The sequence below is a fragment of the Limulus polyphemus genome, unplaced genomic scaffold, assembly GCF_000517525.1.
Source record: "Limulus polyphemus unplaced genomic scaffold, Limulus_polyphemus-2.1.2 Scaffold976, whole genome shotgun sequence".
Lineage (NCBI taxonomy): Eukaryota > Metazoa > Arthropoda > Merostomata > Xiphosura > Limulidae > Limulus > Limulus polyphemus.
In genome coordinates, this window is record NW_013666586.1 from 329,947 (window position 1) to 348,442 (window position 18,496).

The 18,496-nt window shown below is 32.7% G+C and overlaps 1 protein-coding gene across 3 annotated transcripts in view; it reads right to left on the bottom strand.

Annotated features, from left to right (window-relative positions):
• LOC106461518 (protein Smaug homolog 1-like) overlaps nucleotides 1-18,496 on the bottom strand; it is a 58,427-nt gene that overhangs the window by 9,952 nt on the left and 29,979 nt on the right. For 2 of the 3 annotated variants that reach the window (XM_013921345.2, XM_013921344.2), the window contains exons 4-7: nucleotides 17,255-17,376; nucleotides 16,305-16,391; nucleotides 12,373-12,631; nucleotides 9,229-9,317 (exon numbers count right to left, since the gene is read on the bottom strand). In XM_013921345.2, the coding sequence (XP_013776799.1) occupies nucleotides 9,229-9,317; nucleotides 12,373-12,631; nucleotides 16,305-16,391; nucleotides 17,255-17,376 (557 nt within the window). The remainder of the gene's footprint in view (nucleotides 1-9,228; nucleotides 9,318-12,372; nucleotides 12,632-16,304; nucleotides 16,392-17,254; nucleotides 17,377-18,496) is intronic. The other variant, XM_013921346.2, reaches the window with a different exon arrangement.

Below are 18,496 nucleotides of genomic sequence, written 5' to 3' on the forward strand. Positions count from 1 at the left end.
TTTCATATTTAACAGTGAGAATAGTAAGACTAGGGGACACAAATTTTGGCAAGGAAGAAGTTATCTTCAGCTAAAACAGTTTCATTTTTCTAACAGGGTGGTTGGCCTTTGGTATGGGTTGCTTCAGATGTTGTAAAGGCAGTAAAGTTAAGTGAGTTTAAGAAAAAGCTTGATAAGTATATGAATGATAAGGGCTGACTTTAAGATTAAAAGAAAAATTATTCTAGTTTATTTTAGAGGATGGAACAGCCAAGATGGACCAATAGGTCCCATGTTACATTATAGGACTGCACAAAGGTTCGAACACCATAGCAGTCTCCAAGTTCCATCTCACGGAAGTGGATTGCATCCATAAATCATAAACAATCTCACCCTCCTGACAGAACTGCACAGAAGCCAGGTGCAACATCAACTTCTGGGACCTATCACACAGAGTTGGTGATCATGAGGCAAATTGATTGAGGAAGAGGAAACACAATCAACACATGTGTGAGGACTTATGTTGATTGATCTTACTATAAGTCCAAAAGCAGTACCCAGGAACCAACATCCATGTTATGGTAGGATGAGGATTCCTAATCAAAGGGGTAAACTGAAAAGTGACAGATCAACTCTAAACCAACATCATTATCCTGATAGGATTGCACAAAGGTTGGAAGGTCATAGTACTCTCCAGGTCCCACCTCATGAAAGTGGAATTCATCCATAAATTACAAGCAACCTCACCCTCCTAACAGAACCACATAGAAGCCAGGTGCAACATCAACCTCCAGGACCCACCACACAGAGGTGGAGCATATTTATTAGTAGTCATGTGCAACATCATTCCCTTGGACAGGACCATATAGAATTGGAGCGCATTGAAAACTTCCGGGTCACATCGCACGGAAGGGGAACGCCACAACCCTCAAAGCTCTGTACAGAAATGGAGCACATGCCTGGAGGACCATATTCCACCAGAACACCACCATCCTACTCTCTACTGAATTTATTTTTTTAGTTTTTGTTTATTATTGTATGATCACATTGAGGAGGATACCTCCATAGTCCATCACCCCAGCAGCTCAGAACTGGAAAGCAGCAAGGACTCCCATATTCCGCTAAGAGAATAAGGGGGATAAAACATGGTGGAAAGTCTGCAAGAACACCAACACCAGAAACGGTGCAATGAAAAACTTATTTTGAAAAGCAGGCAGCTCCTGATTTACTCAATCAAAAGGACAGCAGGGATGGGCAGTTATCCCCTTCTGCTTTACCCATGCACTTCCATTGGTTAGTACAGTCCAGAACTGGCATATTAATGAAGCAAATATATCCTGAGGAAAAACCTACTAGAAATCTTATAGGACATCCCACTTCAACAATGAAAACCTAGACATGAAGACCACCAGCAGAAGATGTTCCATTTACAATGACAGACTGCCACTGAGGAGGGGCAATTGGAAATGTGCTAAACAGCAAGTGACCCACTGAGACAATCTGGATATCCTTGCCAAATACCTGATAAAAGTCAGACATGAAGACAGAAGGTAGGAAGAGTGGGATGAATTACAGGTGATAGAGTTTGACATAGAAGGGATGGAGTGAGAGGAAGAGGCAGCTTGGAGCTGAAGTAGACAAGAAAGCCATGCTTGTGTTGGCCAGTAAGGAGCAATCAGAAGGACTTGACACAGAGTGGCATGAATGATTGAAATCTCCCGGGAAGAAGTCAGATAAAAGGATAAACATACAGATACCATTTAGTCCAAATCTAGCAGAGCATATTGTCAGCTAGGGCATGTGGATGAGGAACTGAAGGCCAAAAAAAGGGAACTAGGTATTGAGGAAAGTGGAAAATGTAACCAGCTTAAGAGTACTTCATTGGGAACATAGCCACTGGAAAACCTGATGATCAAAAGACCACGAGGTTGAAAGCACCTGGTACATGACATACAAGGAGATGTATCCCAAGTGTATGGGCCCTAAAAAGGAGATACAAGATTCAACCTCAAAAGGAATGAGAACAGGTGCCCCCTTGGTGATTGATATAAGCCACCACCGTAGAATTTTCAAAATCAATCATGACAAGTCAAGTCCTTACAAGAGGAAGAAAGTGATCCAAATCACATACTGCCAGAAACTTCCAGATGTTGAGATGGTAAGACCTCTTGGCTGTAGACCATTGTCTGGAAGCCTCCTGTTTATCGACCCACATCCACTAACGTAACAGGAAAAACATCTCCAACGTGATAATTCAACCTCCTCGAGCTGATTCTATCAGAAGCAGATGAGTGTGTTGTGAACTACTCCAGTTCAAAATGAGCTAACAGAAGCCAGTCATCCATGTAGTGGTGTAAGGACAACTCCCAAGCAGGCATAATTTGGGCAAATGCTTGGACCACCCAACAGGGCCAAAGCAAGCCTGAAGGGAATGGCATGAAACTGATACACAACCCCTTGGTGGACAAACCAAAGATAGTGTCTTGATTGATGAAAAATAGGAATATGGATATAAGCATTCAAGACGTCTACCTTGGTCATCTACAGTCCTGGAGAAAAAGCCCACCTTAGTATAAGAAAGGACTCCATGGTAAAACAGGGAAGATCGAAAAATTGGTTGAGCAGGACAGATCAGTCACAGGATGCCAGACCCTGGTTTTTTTGGGTACCACAAACAACCTGGAATAAAAACCTGGGGAATGATGGCTGACAGGCTCAATAGCTCTCTGTGATTTAAGAGACTGCATCATCTTGGACAGATGTTGACTGGTAGTTGGATCCCAAGTTATGGAAAGGATATGGGTACATGAGACATCAAGGTAGGGGAAAGCAATTGGATGAAAAGTCCTTCAGACAAAACCTGGATAACTCTAGAATCAGCAGCAAATTCCCACCATAGGGTAATAAAATTGGCCAAATGAGCCAAACAAGTTTCCAAGTTGCCTGTGTAATTGTGTTGGAAGAAGGTGGTAAAAACTCTGAAGTGGTAATATGAATTTTGGAATTCACCATGTAATGATGCAAACTTGGGGGGGGGGGGGGGGGGAAACAAAGGTAAGTTATAACAAAAACTACAGAAATAAACTGTAATAAAAAATATTTCCACTTCATATGAAATATTACAGAAAAAAATGCTTGAAGAGAGCACAATCAAAAAACGTCTGCACTAGAGAACTGCCTAACGAGAAGTGATAGTTTGGTAGAATCAAATAGAGGGAGTCAAGTGCATCAGGAGGGTGTGTCACACTCCTATTGGTGGAAGGTTGTTACAAGCTGATTTACAAATAAGATGCAGTTGATACCATGATGGCCACGGGGGTAAGGGAGTGTAAGGCTTGTAGCATGTTAAAAAATTTTTGCATATAAAGGACAGCACTGAACAAGAATAGCTATACACATGAGAGGACATAATGTACCGTATCAGAAACTATGGGCTACTTGCATTTTAAAATCAGAGATAATAGTTAATGCCTGAATCTAACTAAAGGCTTCATATGCCAGCTTATTTATTAGTTAAAATATATTTTATCATGTCTTCTAATGCCAACTCAATATACAGAGATTAAACAAAACGTTTTGATGAACATTGTTACAAGCTACAGGAAAACTTGTTAGTTTGGTTTTCTAGTATATTTCAGTAATAAAATTATTTCTAAGCAATATAATGAAAAGATATAATAAGATAAATATATTACAATAAAATAATCCAATAGCACATAGTTGAATAATATATTATAATAATGGAATCTAATAAAATAAGCATGTAGATGGCTAGTAATAAAAACTAGTCAAATGGAGTTCAGTCATAGCTCATCTTTTATTTCACTTTCCATAAATACTAACAATACTGATTTTTTTTAGACATTATTTTTACAACATTATGGCTGGTTCATATACACCTGGCAATTTTTAGGAGTTTTAAAGTAAAATAAGCATGACTGAAAAAGTAATACAAAGTATTTCAAAACAGGAAAGAAAATTTCTTTTTACAGGTACTAAACTAGAACTTAAAAAAAATGTAGGTCTTGTATAGAATTTAGTTCACACTAAATACCCCCTTAAGAAAAAGAACTTAGTCAGAAGTAAACATTTAATGAAAGAAAATCTTCTGTTTAATCATGATAGAGGAAAGGGTTCTTAGGATATAAATAAGGCATCGTTTCTAATGTTCAAGAGAACACTTAACTGAAACAGACCTTAAGAAGACAAGTTCAAGATGAAAAAGATCATGTTTGTTATTGCAAAAATGTCTGGAGACTAACTCATAGATACTGCCTTCAGTAATAAGTCATCTGTATTCACAAAACCTTGAGCAGCTTTATGACCTGTCTCACCTATATATATATATATAAAGAAGGTTGCAAAGACCATAAATTATACAGTACATGAAAAGCTCTGACAGACACGTGAAGGATTTTTTAATCTGAAAGTGTTTATCATTTGCTGTTATTTGTAAATGTTTTGATTTTTAGATATTTAAATTTGTTAATGTAAAGTTTTAGCAGAATTTTTGACAGCTCGTCAACAGCATCATCAACAATTCTCGGACAGCTCTTATCAAATAGAGTTTTGACTGTCACTTATATAATGCATCCACAGCTCAAAGTGCAGAGCAAACAATTTTTTTTTTTTTCTGTGGCAATGGAACATGAACCATGTACATTGAGATCCACAGTCCACCACACTAGCCATGCTAGGTCCAATATACTTGAGGGGACAGGCATTCTTTATAGGAAAGTAAGCTATGTAGAAATTTGTAAGATTTTAAAGCTATTGGGAACAAAAATTTTTTTCTGGCAAAATTTTTTTTATGAACAGCATTAAACAAAAATAGTTAGGCAATTATTTTCTCAAGCAAACTTGAATTCTAATATTTTTACATGAATCAAGAAACCTTTTAAATAATGAAATAATCTCTTTAAATACAAATTTGTTTGTAAATAAAGCTTACAGTACATGTCAAAACCAAGGATTAAATGAAGCATATTCTAAGCCAAACATGCTATTATGCATATACATATTATGCCTATTCATAGGCAGCGAGTTATATGGGCCCATGGTGCTTGTGCTCCACCAATAATTAGGAATGTCTACTTGTGCTCATCTCCAATAATGTTTGGACTTATAATTTGCATATCTTTTTCAAATGATAATGGCAAAATAACTTAAGTGGGAGAAATCATAACAATGTATTATTTTTCATCGATTTAACTTAGAAATGAAAACTATGCTATTAATTTTTTTTAGATGGGAGAGCCCTGTAACCAATCTGTATATCCCACGAATAGCTACTACGCACAAAATCAGTGTGCATGAAGCATGCTTTTGCTGTTTCTTGGGTTGTCATTTGAAAGGCTTGCTGTGCTGTCCATCTGAGTGCCTCAAGAAAAAGTCACACAAACCCCAATTTGGAAAGCAGTTTCAAAGAAGTGGTCTTGATATGCGATTTTAACACTTCTGGCAACATTGGATTAAAGATTCTAATCTTTAAAGATATACTATCCACTCTTTCTATTCGTTATAAATAATCCGAGTGCAAAGGTCGGAGAGAAATATTGACATTTGTTGAAAATGTGTTTGGGATAGGAAAGCATTGCTATTGGGTTGGATTTTCTGGTTTATATCTAAATGAAATAGTAAGATTAAATAATATAAAAATTACATCACGTCCAACTAAGTCTATACTAGAACATATAAAAACATACATATGACACACTAGGATGAATATGGCACAATTTGTTCTAAACATTTCCTTTTGAATTAAGAAAGTAAAACTTATATAATATTAAAATTTGAATTATACACTACTAGCAGATGTCCATTGAAACAATTCAACAGTAATTTTCCTAAAAATAGTGAAGAATAAATATAAAATGTGCAGTTAACCAAATCCCTTGAATCAGAGTGTATACGCAATATGATTTTTCTAGTGGGCTATTTACAACCTTATTTTATCATTTTATGTGTCAACAAGAAAAACTGCATTGCATTTTTGATGCAATAAGTGCATCCAGTACACTAAGCACTCAGGTTTGGTAAGTAGCCATGGGGATTTTTTCCCACTGGATGGCATCATTTCATCACTTTACTGAGAAAGAGAGAGAGAGAGAAAAAAAATGGCCTGTTATTGAATTGAGTGCTATTTGATTTTTGTAATTTCTACAGGAAGTGTCAAAAATGGGATATTTATGTCAATTCAAATAAATGTATTTCATATAAGTGATACTTGAAACCATCAGTACTTGGGGAAACTTGATGATGCCTTTACTGGCAAAACTATGGTCATGAATAAATGATGTATTTGTCAAACTTATAATTGTCTTATTTTTCCTCAATTCTGAAATTTATTTGACATGGTACAATAGAATTATGCATGTATATAATACCAATACACACACAAAAAAAGGCAATATTAGTGATCTGGAAGAATATGCAAAAGATTAAGACTACAAAACATTAGACCACTATGATGGCTGAGACTACAGATATGTCTAAAAAGGGATGAGTAAAGTTTTCTTTATGGATGAAGACTGGGAACTCACAGAGTAAGTTGGTTTTTTAACAGACTGATGTAACCAATGCTGCTTTTATTTTTAAAATTTTGGAAACATATTGATCAGGTTTGAACTGCTCTTTACCTGATTATCATTGAAAGTGTTATGAAGAAACACTAATGTATCTGGTAATTTCACTGGGTTACAAGCCCAAACGTAAGAATGAGAACCAAGAGCAGGATTTGTTCACTGTGCTGTCCATTTCCTTAATCTTGCCACTCAGGATGCCCCCACAAAGTATTCCAGTATGTCATGATTGCTTTTCAATGATATAGGATCTCATTAGTGTTACCCAGGGAAAAGCGTATGTGTGTTTGACAAGATGGATACTGAAGATCATCAGCAACAGATCATTGCTTTGCAACTGCAAGCCATGTTGAGCTGTCTAGATGAATTTAGTAACACTTCTGATGAATCTGGCTCAAAATACAGTGGGTTCTCAAAGCAACTTCAGTTAATATTTCTTGTAAAAGCCAAGGATCCTTTAGAAAAAGCAACTGCAAAAATTCAGAGTCCAAATATATCGTTGTCCAGCATTCTAAAGAAAGTTGTCTTGTTGCAAGAGGTATTGAATGCCATGCATGCCGACTCATCATATAACCACCTATGGGATACAACAGTAGAAAAGGCAGAAAGTTTGTGTTTAGAAGAACTTAAATTCCTACAAAGCACAAGAATCATGACAGCTCAAGAATGAAAACTTTCCTCACACCTACAGTTTCCACAAGGCCTATTTTCTTTACAACTGATGCTTGCAAAGTTATAATAGGGAAGAGGTTTTCATTAGATAGCTTCACATTTGCAATAAAACTGGAAAAGCATTTAACTGATGCAGCAAGTGAATCAAAACTGGATATCTCTTCCATCACTGAGGATTTTCAAGGTAATATTGATATAGAGATGCTGTAGCTTCCCCTAGAAATACTGGGTGATATTTGCAGAACAAGGAACTCCCACCTTAAATTGTTAAGTGAAGTGAAACAGTTTCTAAAAAAAACAAAAAGGTCTGAAGGACATCTAGTTCAAAGTTATGATTCTGTTGAAATTATTCTACATAATACGAAGAACAACATACACTTCTGAGCAATTATTTAGTTATGTATGAAGACTAAAAAAACAAACAAACTTGTGAACCACATTGAGCAAAGGAAGGTTCAAACAGTTCACAGTTCTGAATGTTCAAAAGACCCTAACTGCTAAAATACATTGAAAGATTGCTGGATAACTTGATTTCAAGAACCGATCGTAGCTGGAAAGTGTTTGCAGTGCCAACTGTTATTAGTAGTGCTGATTTATGGGTTTTCATTTTATTTTGGTAAGATGGTTTATTTTGGTGTATACATCAGCTGTATAACTAACTAAATGGAACACATGATGACAATGAATGCTACAAGTCTTATATTAGCTAGTAACAAACTAAATGGAACACATGATGACAATGAATGCTACATGTCTTTATTAGCTAGTAACCAACTAAATGGAACACAAATAAAAATAATGATTATCACTGACTTTTATAAAATTATTTATAAAATGCATTTAAAAATAAATTCTTATATAAAAAAGTTAAAGTGTATTTTTTATTGCACCTTTTCTTTTGCAAAGTGAAAAAAATACTTTACTAATGACATCTTGTACAATACCTATAAACATATTTTATCAAAAAATGCCAAAATTCTGAAATATGACAATACCTATACATTCTAATATTCTTATGGTTTTCTTATCACGTTTATGCATAAAAATGGTAATATTTATTACACTTAATTATAATTAACTTAACTATATTTGAAGATCCTAAGTTATGTCAATGATTCAGTAATTAATAGTCGGATTAGGAATGAAGGTACTGTAAATGAAATTTTCTTGTCTGAAATTGTAAATATGTACAAAATTAATATGAAAGTAATTAAATCTCATGAATTTATGTTAAGAAATGTTAACAATTTTGGTGTTTCATGAAATAAAATCCCTTCCTTAAATCAACTGTATTAGTGACTTTCAGTCAGGAAGCATCATCTACCTACTTGCCATAAATACGTACCCAAAAGTAATGGGGGAAGAGAAACCATATACTTTATGTAAATGTTTCATTTTTGTACAAATATTACAATAAATATTATATCCTATGTATATGCCTACAAGGAAATATAAGAATATAATAAAAACTGAGAAACACAACTACACATTTTATTGCCTGCAAAAACTTAAATGCAGTATCAACATCAAAACTAATCAAATCAATTTCAGTATTCTTTTTTATGGATATGCCTCAATCGTTTAATAAATACTCATTTAGTTCAACAATGTAGTTTATTCTATTTCATTATATGATTGTTTTCTCTAGATATATTTTAAAATGATGTCTTATGGAAAAGAAAAAGTTATACAGTTAAAATATCTAAATATAATGAACAATTATATTGTAAAATGTTTTCTGTTTCCTTTTATGTATTGGTATATAAATGTAAGCTTAATTTTTCCAAGCATTAGACAACATTTGGAAACTTGACTGAAATAATACCAAAATTAGTCTTATTATGAAAACATGTTCTGTTAAATTTTTTTATTAAAATCAATTTAACAGAAGGATAAAGCTAAAGTTAATACAGAGATACGAGTTTTTATTACAATTCTTGGAATCCTCTATGAAGCTATTTTGTTATTTTTCTCAAAAAAGAAACAACAATCTTACCTCATGACTTAAACACTTATCCACCAGTACAAGAAATTGGTTAACTTTATCTTCTTCCATATCTACAGACACCAACAAGTGAGTACACACTGAAATCAAAATATTACATAACTTGAGTCTTATACAAAGATGAATAAAAAACAAATGTTTAGATGACTGACTTAATGTATCACCTACTAACACTCTTACATAATCCATAAAATAATCTCCTGTAGCACATAGATTACTGGCCCTCTTAACTTTTCTTTATAACTTTGTGGATGGCTAATCCATGTAATTGTTCCTTATAAATTGTAGTACACAGTGAAGTAATTCAAGGGTTATGTCCTTAGAGTACAACAGTTTGTTGTACAAAGGTTTATATATGCAAATAAAATATTAACTTGTTTTTAAACTGTTCAGTAACATACAACCTGGTTTAAAAGCATTTCCAATTCTCTAGAACATGTCAGCATTAAAGCAAATACACATTATTTACTCGTATATTATTAAATTTAATATTCACAAATACATGAGAGTCAACAGGTCTTTCATATATTATAAAAAAACAAAACTGATGCACTGTTTTGGCACTTCATCAAAGTGTACTCCACAGTATATGAATAAAAAAACTTCTGCATATCTATAAACAACTTATGGGAACATAAAATTGTTGATCCTAATGATTATGTAGATATGGGATAATTGTTTGAGTATCTTCAAATTCAGCCATTCCTGAATTTTCTTTAGCTGTTCTTTCTTTTCCCTTGCATTCTGTTTAAATACATTTGATTAAAAACAAGTGTGAGATTTTCAGTATTTTCCGTCTTCTCAGAGAATGGATTGTTGATTTTGTGTTTTGATCAACCTTACTTTCTTCTTTTTCATTTTTTCCACTGCCACTATTGCATGTTTCTTTTCTTTCTTCTTTTTATTTCTTAAGTTCATATGTCTCATATGGTTTATTTTCTGGTTTGGATATTTCCTGGTATTTTACTTTAGCTACATATTTCATCACATTCTTCCAAATTAACAGAACTCATTCATGGACTGGAACATTTCCCAATCACTCGTGGCTGACAAGATAGATACAGATTGGAACATTCATGTAATCTCAATGAGCAGGATAATACTTAACCAAGAGTACAAACATGACAGGGAGATTTTCCATTCAGTTGCAATGGCACCAGCTTTAAAACCATATATATAAATATATATAGGCCACAAGACTAAGTTAGTGATGAAAGAATCATAGTTCTTCCATTATCATGTTGTAGAATTACCAATTAATATTGGGGCTATTCTTAGAAATCTGAACCAACTTCTTCATATTCAGCCCAGTTTCAAAGTAACATATCTGGAAGTGCTCTACAAAGTTATCTACTGTTGAATGACCTATCAAATAACAACAATAAAAAATCAAGACTTGCCATAGGATAAAATCTAATGATCAAAATGTGGTGTTCTGTTCTATAGAAAAAAAGTAATTATTTTTAGTATATTATTATAAAAGAATAAAAGTAATCATTATACAATTTCACAAGGAAAAGATAAAACTTAAAATATTTAAAACTGTATCACATAAATGAAAAACAAAACACTAACAAACTCTACATACCTAGAAACAATGATGTAACAAATTACTACCGTGTTTCCTCCAAAATATGATGTGGATGTCAATCTGTTTCTATTTATTCAGGCTCTCATCAAACAGTATTTGAAAACTTCTCTTAACTCTGAAAATTTTCAGAGTTCCATACAATACTTTTCAGTCCAAAGATATACATTTAGCTAGTCCATCCTTTTTTTTCTCCTTACATCCAAACTAGGTGGCCAATCTACTGTAATGGAACATAGCTTGGAACAATTTTGCAATGCTTCATTTGAATGATAAGAACTAGACTGGTAATTGTCTAAAGTGCCCACACTATCTCTGCCTTTAACACATCATTCTTGGCAACAAAATCACTCACAAGTGCTTGAGTTACTGGTTACTTAAAACTTCCTCTTTAATTACAGTGGACTTTATCACCACTGGTAAATTCTGATTGTCACAAACTGCATTTCATTCAAAAAATATAAGCAATTCCAAACAGGAAGCCATATTTCAAAAATGCCTTGTGTTTATTACTTAACATAAAATTTCAAAAAGCTTTCTCCCATTGTCTATAAATCCAGGATTTTGTCGCACACCATACAAAGTGATTTATGTTCATCAGCCTTGAACTCCTTGAACCATGTATATTCAGACTCTGATGATCATAAGCAGTGAAAAATACTTGTGCCAATATCTAAATGGATCTTGTTCCACACTATTTACTCAAAAACAAAATAATATGGAAACATTTAGAAATCTGTTTCAGTGCCAATAGGAAACAGCATTTAATGATGCTTATATTTTTGAGAGATTGGTATTTCAAACAGGTCCTGACATTTCTATTATCTAGGGGTATTTATTTCAGCTATACAATCACAGCTAACAAGTGTTTCAGGCCACTTTGTGTATTCTGCAGTTTGGCTATGAAGAAACTTTTGTCAAACTACCAATATCAGGTTAAAAGTCTTATTACTTTAGCTATGCTGAAATAGGTTGAAATGTTGTCTTGTCTCTGTTTACTAGATAGTTTATCCACTTCAAAAACTTTCAACTAATAATACTTAGCCTAAAATATAATAGATCAGCACATTTGAATATTAAAACTTATATAACTTCTAATTTGTTTATTATAATAAAACATACTAGTGACCTACAAGTTAGTCCTAATAATAGTTTAATACTACGAAGATCTGACTAAATAGTTTGTTAGTATGTAATTAAGTTTAATGGGTTTTGGCTCTGAGCTACTGAGTTATTACAATCATTAGGTCACATTTTGATTTTGAAACAGTATCTAAGTTTATTGGCTTAAGGTGGAGTTTAGTAAGTTTCTGAAATACTGACTACATGGCTTATTGATATTACTCCAGTTTTGATTGTAAAAATACACATTAATCTGTGTATTGACTTGAAGTGAGTTATGGTTCTGAATCACCTTATGTATATTTGATACAGATATTTTTAAAGTACTTAAAATTTTATGAGCAGACTAATTAAACAGCCCAATAGTTAGAGATCTCCAACTATTTGTAATAAAAATAATGTACTTCAGACTAAAATTTTTTTACCTTTCCCCATCAAGCGGGTGAACTGCCCTGGTAAGTCTCCTGCCATAATACTTGAATCCCCCTCGAGACTCAGAAGACCAGGGCTTTGTGGGGGACTAGGTGTCAATGAACCCTCAGGGTCCTGATCCTCCAAACTGTCACTACCTTGGGAAGAATTTGACTGTAATCCTTCAGGTGGACAAAATGCCTTAATGGGAGTCTGTAGCAGTGACTTCAGTTCTGTCAAGATATTTCTTATACTGGCTCCCTCCTGAAGATCCTGTGAGAAATTTACAAACATACAGTGTTTTTAAGATATATTATACATTACAGCAGATTGAATAAAAACTCAATAATTTATTTGGGATAATTAATAAAAAAAACCTGTAGATGTTGCTCAAAAAACAACAAAGCTATTAGGTCTGAAGTACAGTCATTGAGGAAGCTGTTGATAGAACAGATAGAAGCTGTTGGCTGTTTATTTGTTTGTTTGAATTCCACTCAAAGCTACTTGAGGGCTATCAGTACAATCCATCCCTAATTTTGAAGTGATAGACTAGAGGAAAGGCAATTAGTCAACACCACCCACTGTAAACTCTTGTGCTACTTTTCAGCCACAAATAATGGGGTTGATCAAGTTACACATCAGGCCCCTTTTGGCTGTAAAACAACATATGACTGATACATTTTTGTGGACACACTAGCAATCATAATAATAGAAATGTTCCTTAACCGAATATTGTAAAACCTCAGCCTTTAAATCTTGGATTAATCTAATGGTTTACCTGAAGGTATTACCCAATAAAAACTATACCACAGAAAAAATTAAAATATGTATTATTATCATACAAATCTTCAGTGAAGTTCTGTGCTTACTTTGTTGACAACAAACAAGCAATAAAGTTCAACTGTTTGTTTTAGTACAAAGCTTCACAATGGGCTATCTGTGATTGTCCATTGAGTGGATTGAACCCATGAGGAATAAAGTCAAAATTTGGATACCTTCTTCAATAATCTTCAACTGATGAAAACACACTAAATTTGTACTGGCTGAGAAAGTTCATCATGGCAATCTTCAAGGTAAAAAAGTTGTTTTTTTATATTATGGATAATTTATACTTAAAAGAAGAAAAAAAACGATAAATAAATGCTATTTTATGATACTTATGAGGACAAAATATAATAAAAGTAATGTTTTCACATTAGAAAGGCAACAAGCAACAACAATTACTTTAAATAGGTATTAATATACTCAGACAACGAGACAGGATGTTAAAGTTTTTTTTGATGATCATGTTACTTTTCATAGACAATATACTTCAGTTTCTTACTGAATAGAAACACAACACCTGGATGTCAGTAATTTTCACCAGTAAAGAGAAACAGACAGCAGCTATACACAGATCAACTTATCATTGTCTGTTAAGGACAAAACAACATTGTTAAAAGCATAGTTTGCAAAATAAAATAATTTTATTAAAAATGTACAGATATAATGCAGAGAAACAACAACATAAAATTGTTTACAATAAAAAATAAATTTACTTTATAGAAATATTTTTTCAAACAAATTTTTAATTACATGTATCAAGATGTAAGAAAACTTGCAAACTAGGATATGACACAAAAAAGTTAATTCAAAATACATACAGGATGACCACATTGTTACAAGGTTTCCCCATGACATTTCAGGCAAAATTTCACTTTTTTTCAAGACCTGCAGATGTATGATCAACACTGGTTACAGAAGAAAAAAAAGACTTTCACACGTGGACATTGGAACTTCATGGTAACCAATAAAATGTTGCATTTTTATTTACAAAATAATAATGTTTCTTTGTTTGATCATTTTTAGATTTTCATGCTAAGCTATTCAAAGCTATCTATGGTAGCTGTCCCAAATTTTGAACTGATAGATTAAAGATAGCCAACTGCTAACTCATGAGCTTTTCTTGTCTGACTGAATAGAGGGATTTGACATTTACCTTTCTAATATGACCATGGCCAAAAAGTTCAGGGAGTGATGATGTTATTCTTAGCAGTAACAGGACATGAGTGATGGACTCACAGATCCATAGTCCAACACACTAACTACTTGGCCACACTCATCCATCAAATATAATGAATTAAATAATTATCATCAGACTGATAGATCAAGATTATGTCAAACAAGGTTTGTATCCAGATAAAAGTAAAAATATTTTTTCATGTTTTAGGACATTTTTTCAATTTTTCCTTACTTTTCCAAGCTTGTAGTCATCCTGTGAAACATAGTTCAAGATGCATTTCAAAACATTTTATAGTTTCTTACATATGTACATCATTATTTTACCCAATTAACCCTCTTGCCCCAGGTATCCTTTACTGTGCATGACACAAGGATTTAGTGTCTAACATTCAAACTTTTATTAAACTACTTTTTGTTCATATTAGTACCAATTAGTATAGCATAAAATCTTAGCTAATAATTCATATTTTAATTGTATAAAAGTTTTAAATTCTTAATTTTATAAGGCAGTATTTTAAAAAATCCTGAATTTCCCCTAGTGTGACACATTTTTTCTAGGTATCTTCTCAACTTTAACTATATGTTAAAGGCTTATAATGTTTACTAAAAGACTGCCAAGTTTGTGAAGATATACATATATCAAAAGTTAATAGTATCAAATCTATAAAGATTTTATATGAGCACAAAATGGTCACATGGTCGGTCATATTGGCCAAGCCTGTATGGAGAGAGTTAAGTTACTCAAAATAACATTTAGATACATTTCAAAATCTTAAAGTAATATATGAAATACATTATTCTTGTATTTTTAAATGAATACTAACTATAGAACTTTAAACAATAACACTAATATGTTTAATCAGTTATCCGATACATTTAAGAGTGAGGTAATGTGAATTATATAAGAATTACCACCAGTCTTATTCTTACTTGTCTTACCCTGAAATAGATCATGCTTTGCTAGCTTGAGGGTTACATACCATAAATCTTTACGTCTTATAATCAACTTATATAAATAGCATTTCTAGAATCAGCAATACATAAACCTTGAAGTCTCATAACCAACTAATATAAATAGCATTTCAACAGTTAGTGCTGGCCTGATGATCGAAGAATCTAATACTATAAAATGCAGTGTGTATCTGTCTATCAGTCAAACACTGATGTCATAGCAACTTATTATGTAACTTAATTAGTTTGGCTTCCTGTCAATTAGAAGCAAGTGGTCAATGATTGATTGAAAATTAAAGATATATTTGGACTAATATGTACAAACAATTGCACCTGTTTCGCAAATTGAAAATGCACCTTTGTTAAATTGTAGAGTTACACCAGAAAATGTTTTACAATCTCAAAAAATGACCTTCCCTGGAATATAAAGATGTCAATGACTAAACATGGGCTCTGACTGCCCTTGAGATTTGTTCACGGTCATGACAAAAGTTGGTATCAGTGGGAACTGCCACCTCTTATCCATATTTAATCAGTGAGTGACCGATTAGGCAAGTGGGTGTCAAATGTAAATTGTGTCGTAAGTTTGACTTCGTCGAGCTTTCAGCAAAACTTCAAATCAAGAACACTTGAAGTTGCTCATTGATAATCACAAAAAACAGAGAACAATCATTGAAACCTGAGTATTCACAAGAAATGTTGTACTTAAGGAGCTTCTTGAATAAAAATTACTTTTTGTCCATGATTTATCAATCATTCATGATCTAATTAGGCATTTCCGTCTTCGGTCATTTTTGACGGATATTATACTAGACAACAACATAAAACAGTTATTAAACCTTCAGTTTTACTAAAACCTCATATATGGCCACTAAAGCTGATTTTCAAATCATTATTACTACTTCTGAGATACCTGATCAACTTTTCTTACAATCTCGCTCTAGTGCCATGAATTTAGAAAGGCAAAATAATGACAAGAATTTATGGTTCTTACCTTCTCTAATAACCTTAAAGTGTTTTGCCGTTCTTTCAATTTTTGAATGCTGAGCACAATCTTGTGACGAGCTCCTTTTGTCACATTCTACAGAAGCACACAAGGAAATATGTAAATTACAATAAATTAATTAGATCACAAAACATGGGCTTCTATTTATCAATATTCAACAAACAAATCAAGAGTGATACACAATTCTTTTTGAACATGTCACTATTCCACTAAATACAGCAAGATATGAAAACAATATTTTAATTCTTCACACATTCTGTAACTTTTGTAACAGCCAATATATAATTCTGATGTAACCAATAGTAGTATTTTTCATACACACTCAACCAAGACATACATTTGTTAGAATACCACTTTTTTGTAAGCAAAAGTTAATGTTATTCTCTTAGTTGTCAATTTGCATAGTTAGTTTTTTCTACACTTTTGTATATAAATATTCTCTCTCTTTAGAGAATATAATAACCATGCGTTCCCTTTCTTGTATGTATAAACTCTCTGAAGTTCCATTCAGAACAACATTCATCTGTTGAGCACAATTCTTAGAACACTACTAATGTTGACCAGAAATAATTTTAGTTTACTTACACTTGGTGAAAATTGTTCATTTTGATTAGTGCCCTTGCATATGCTAAGTGTTAGTCAAATAAGAACTCTACTTGTTGTACTATTCTCTGCAACCATTAAAATAATTTTTAACTAATGAATTTTGAATTTTCTGGATGAAATTGATAAATTGAACTCAGAAAAAATTCTTTTTTTTTTGAATTGATATAAGCCTAAGAACTAAGCCTCAATGACTTTTGTGTACGTACTCTATGTGGTTCAAAACTACTGCATTTTTTCAATTATGTTGCTGAAATAAAAACTAAAATGATCAGAAACTTTTATTTCTGTTTCATTTTAACTTGTCTAACCTGTCATAGTGAATAAAATCTCACCTGCTCTTCCAACTGTTTCTCTGTTAGTTCCATCATCTCATCATATGTCATGTTAGAAAAAAGGTAGGCATACTTGTGGAGTCTCAAGCCCTTCAGCCACATTGTCACATCTGTCAGTTTTACTATATATGTTAGTGTACAGAATTTCTTTCTCAGGCAAAAACATAATAAATGACATAGCATAAACATTCATTGTAGTTCAGAAAGAAAATATTAAATTTCAGGAAACTTTATTAAAAGAAATGGATAAGTGTCAAAACAAATAAAAAGTACTGAAAAAACTTAGCAGATCAACACCACCATAAACAGACTACAGCACCATCTATTCACAAATGCCAGAAAATCACAGGCATGGGTATTTCTAATTTGAACTTGAAGATCAAAGAAAAATTACATATATGTATGTATATACATGTATAAAAAGTTAAATTTTAAAGAGCAATACATGACACTTAAACTCCTCTTGGTACCAATGTAAACATATCCTATGCACTGACAATAATTTCACGAGAAGGGAAACAAAATTTAATAATAAAAATGAAGATGGTTGACAAGACAAAACCTTTTTTACTTATAGAAACTTTGAATGTTTTGGAATACATTTATTCCATCTTAAGCAAAATGTGGAAATAATATTAAAATCATATTTACTAACTAATGATAGAGTAACTTCAACAACTAATTTACTTAAAATATATAAAAAAAGAAGGAAGTAAAGATTATAGAACACATTATGGAAATAGCACAAATTAAAAGTTGCAAGACACGTCAAGTTATAGCTATTCTTAACAAATGTCTGAGTTAAGTTAGTTACAACAGTTTTGGGTCTAAGCATACTTGTAAGTCATTAAGAGCTAGATGGTCTTTCACTATAAGTAAGGTTTTTTTAGATGCAGAGTTCAAAGTCTGAACAACTTACAGTAATGATGGAGAAATCATATGAAATGTTATGACCTGTGGTTTCTCATTGTAAACAAATAGCCGAGTGGCTGGGTTTAAGTAATGAATGGCCAGTCCTGTTTGATACTCCTAAATGTTCACAGACTTTAGTTTTTTAAGTGGTGATTCGTTTTACCAATGTATATAACCTTAAAGTCACTACATGCATACTTACACATGAGCCAAAGTGTTGGCATTTGATCTTTATATTGAAAGAAACATTTAATGTGGAAAGCTAGGTATATATATATATATATATATATATATATACACACACACACACACACATACACAACACACACA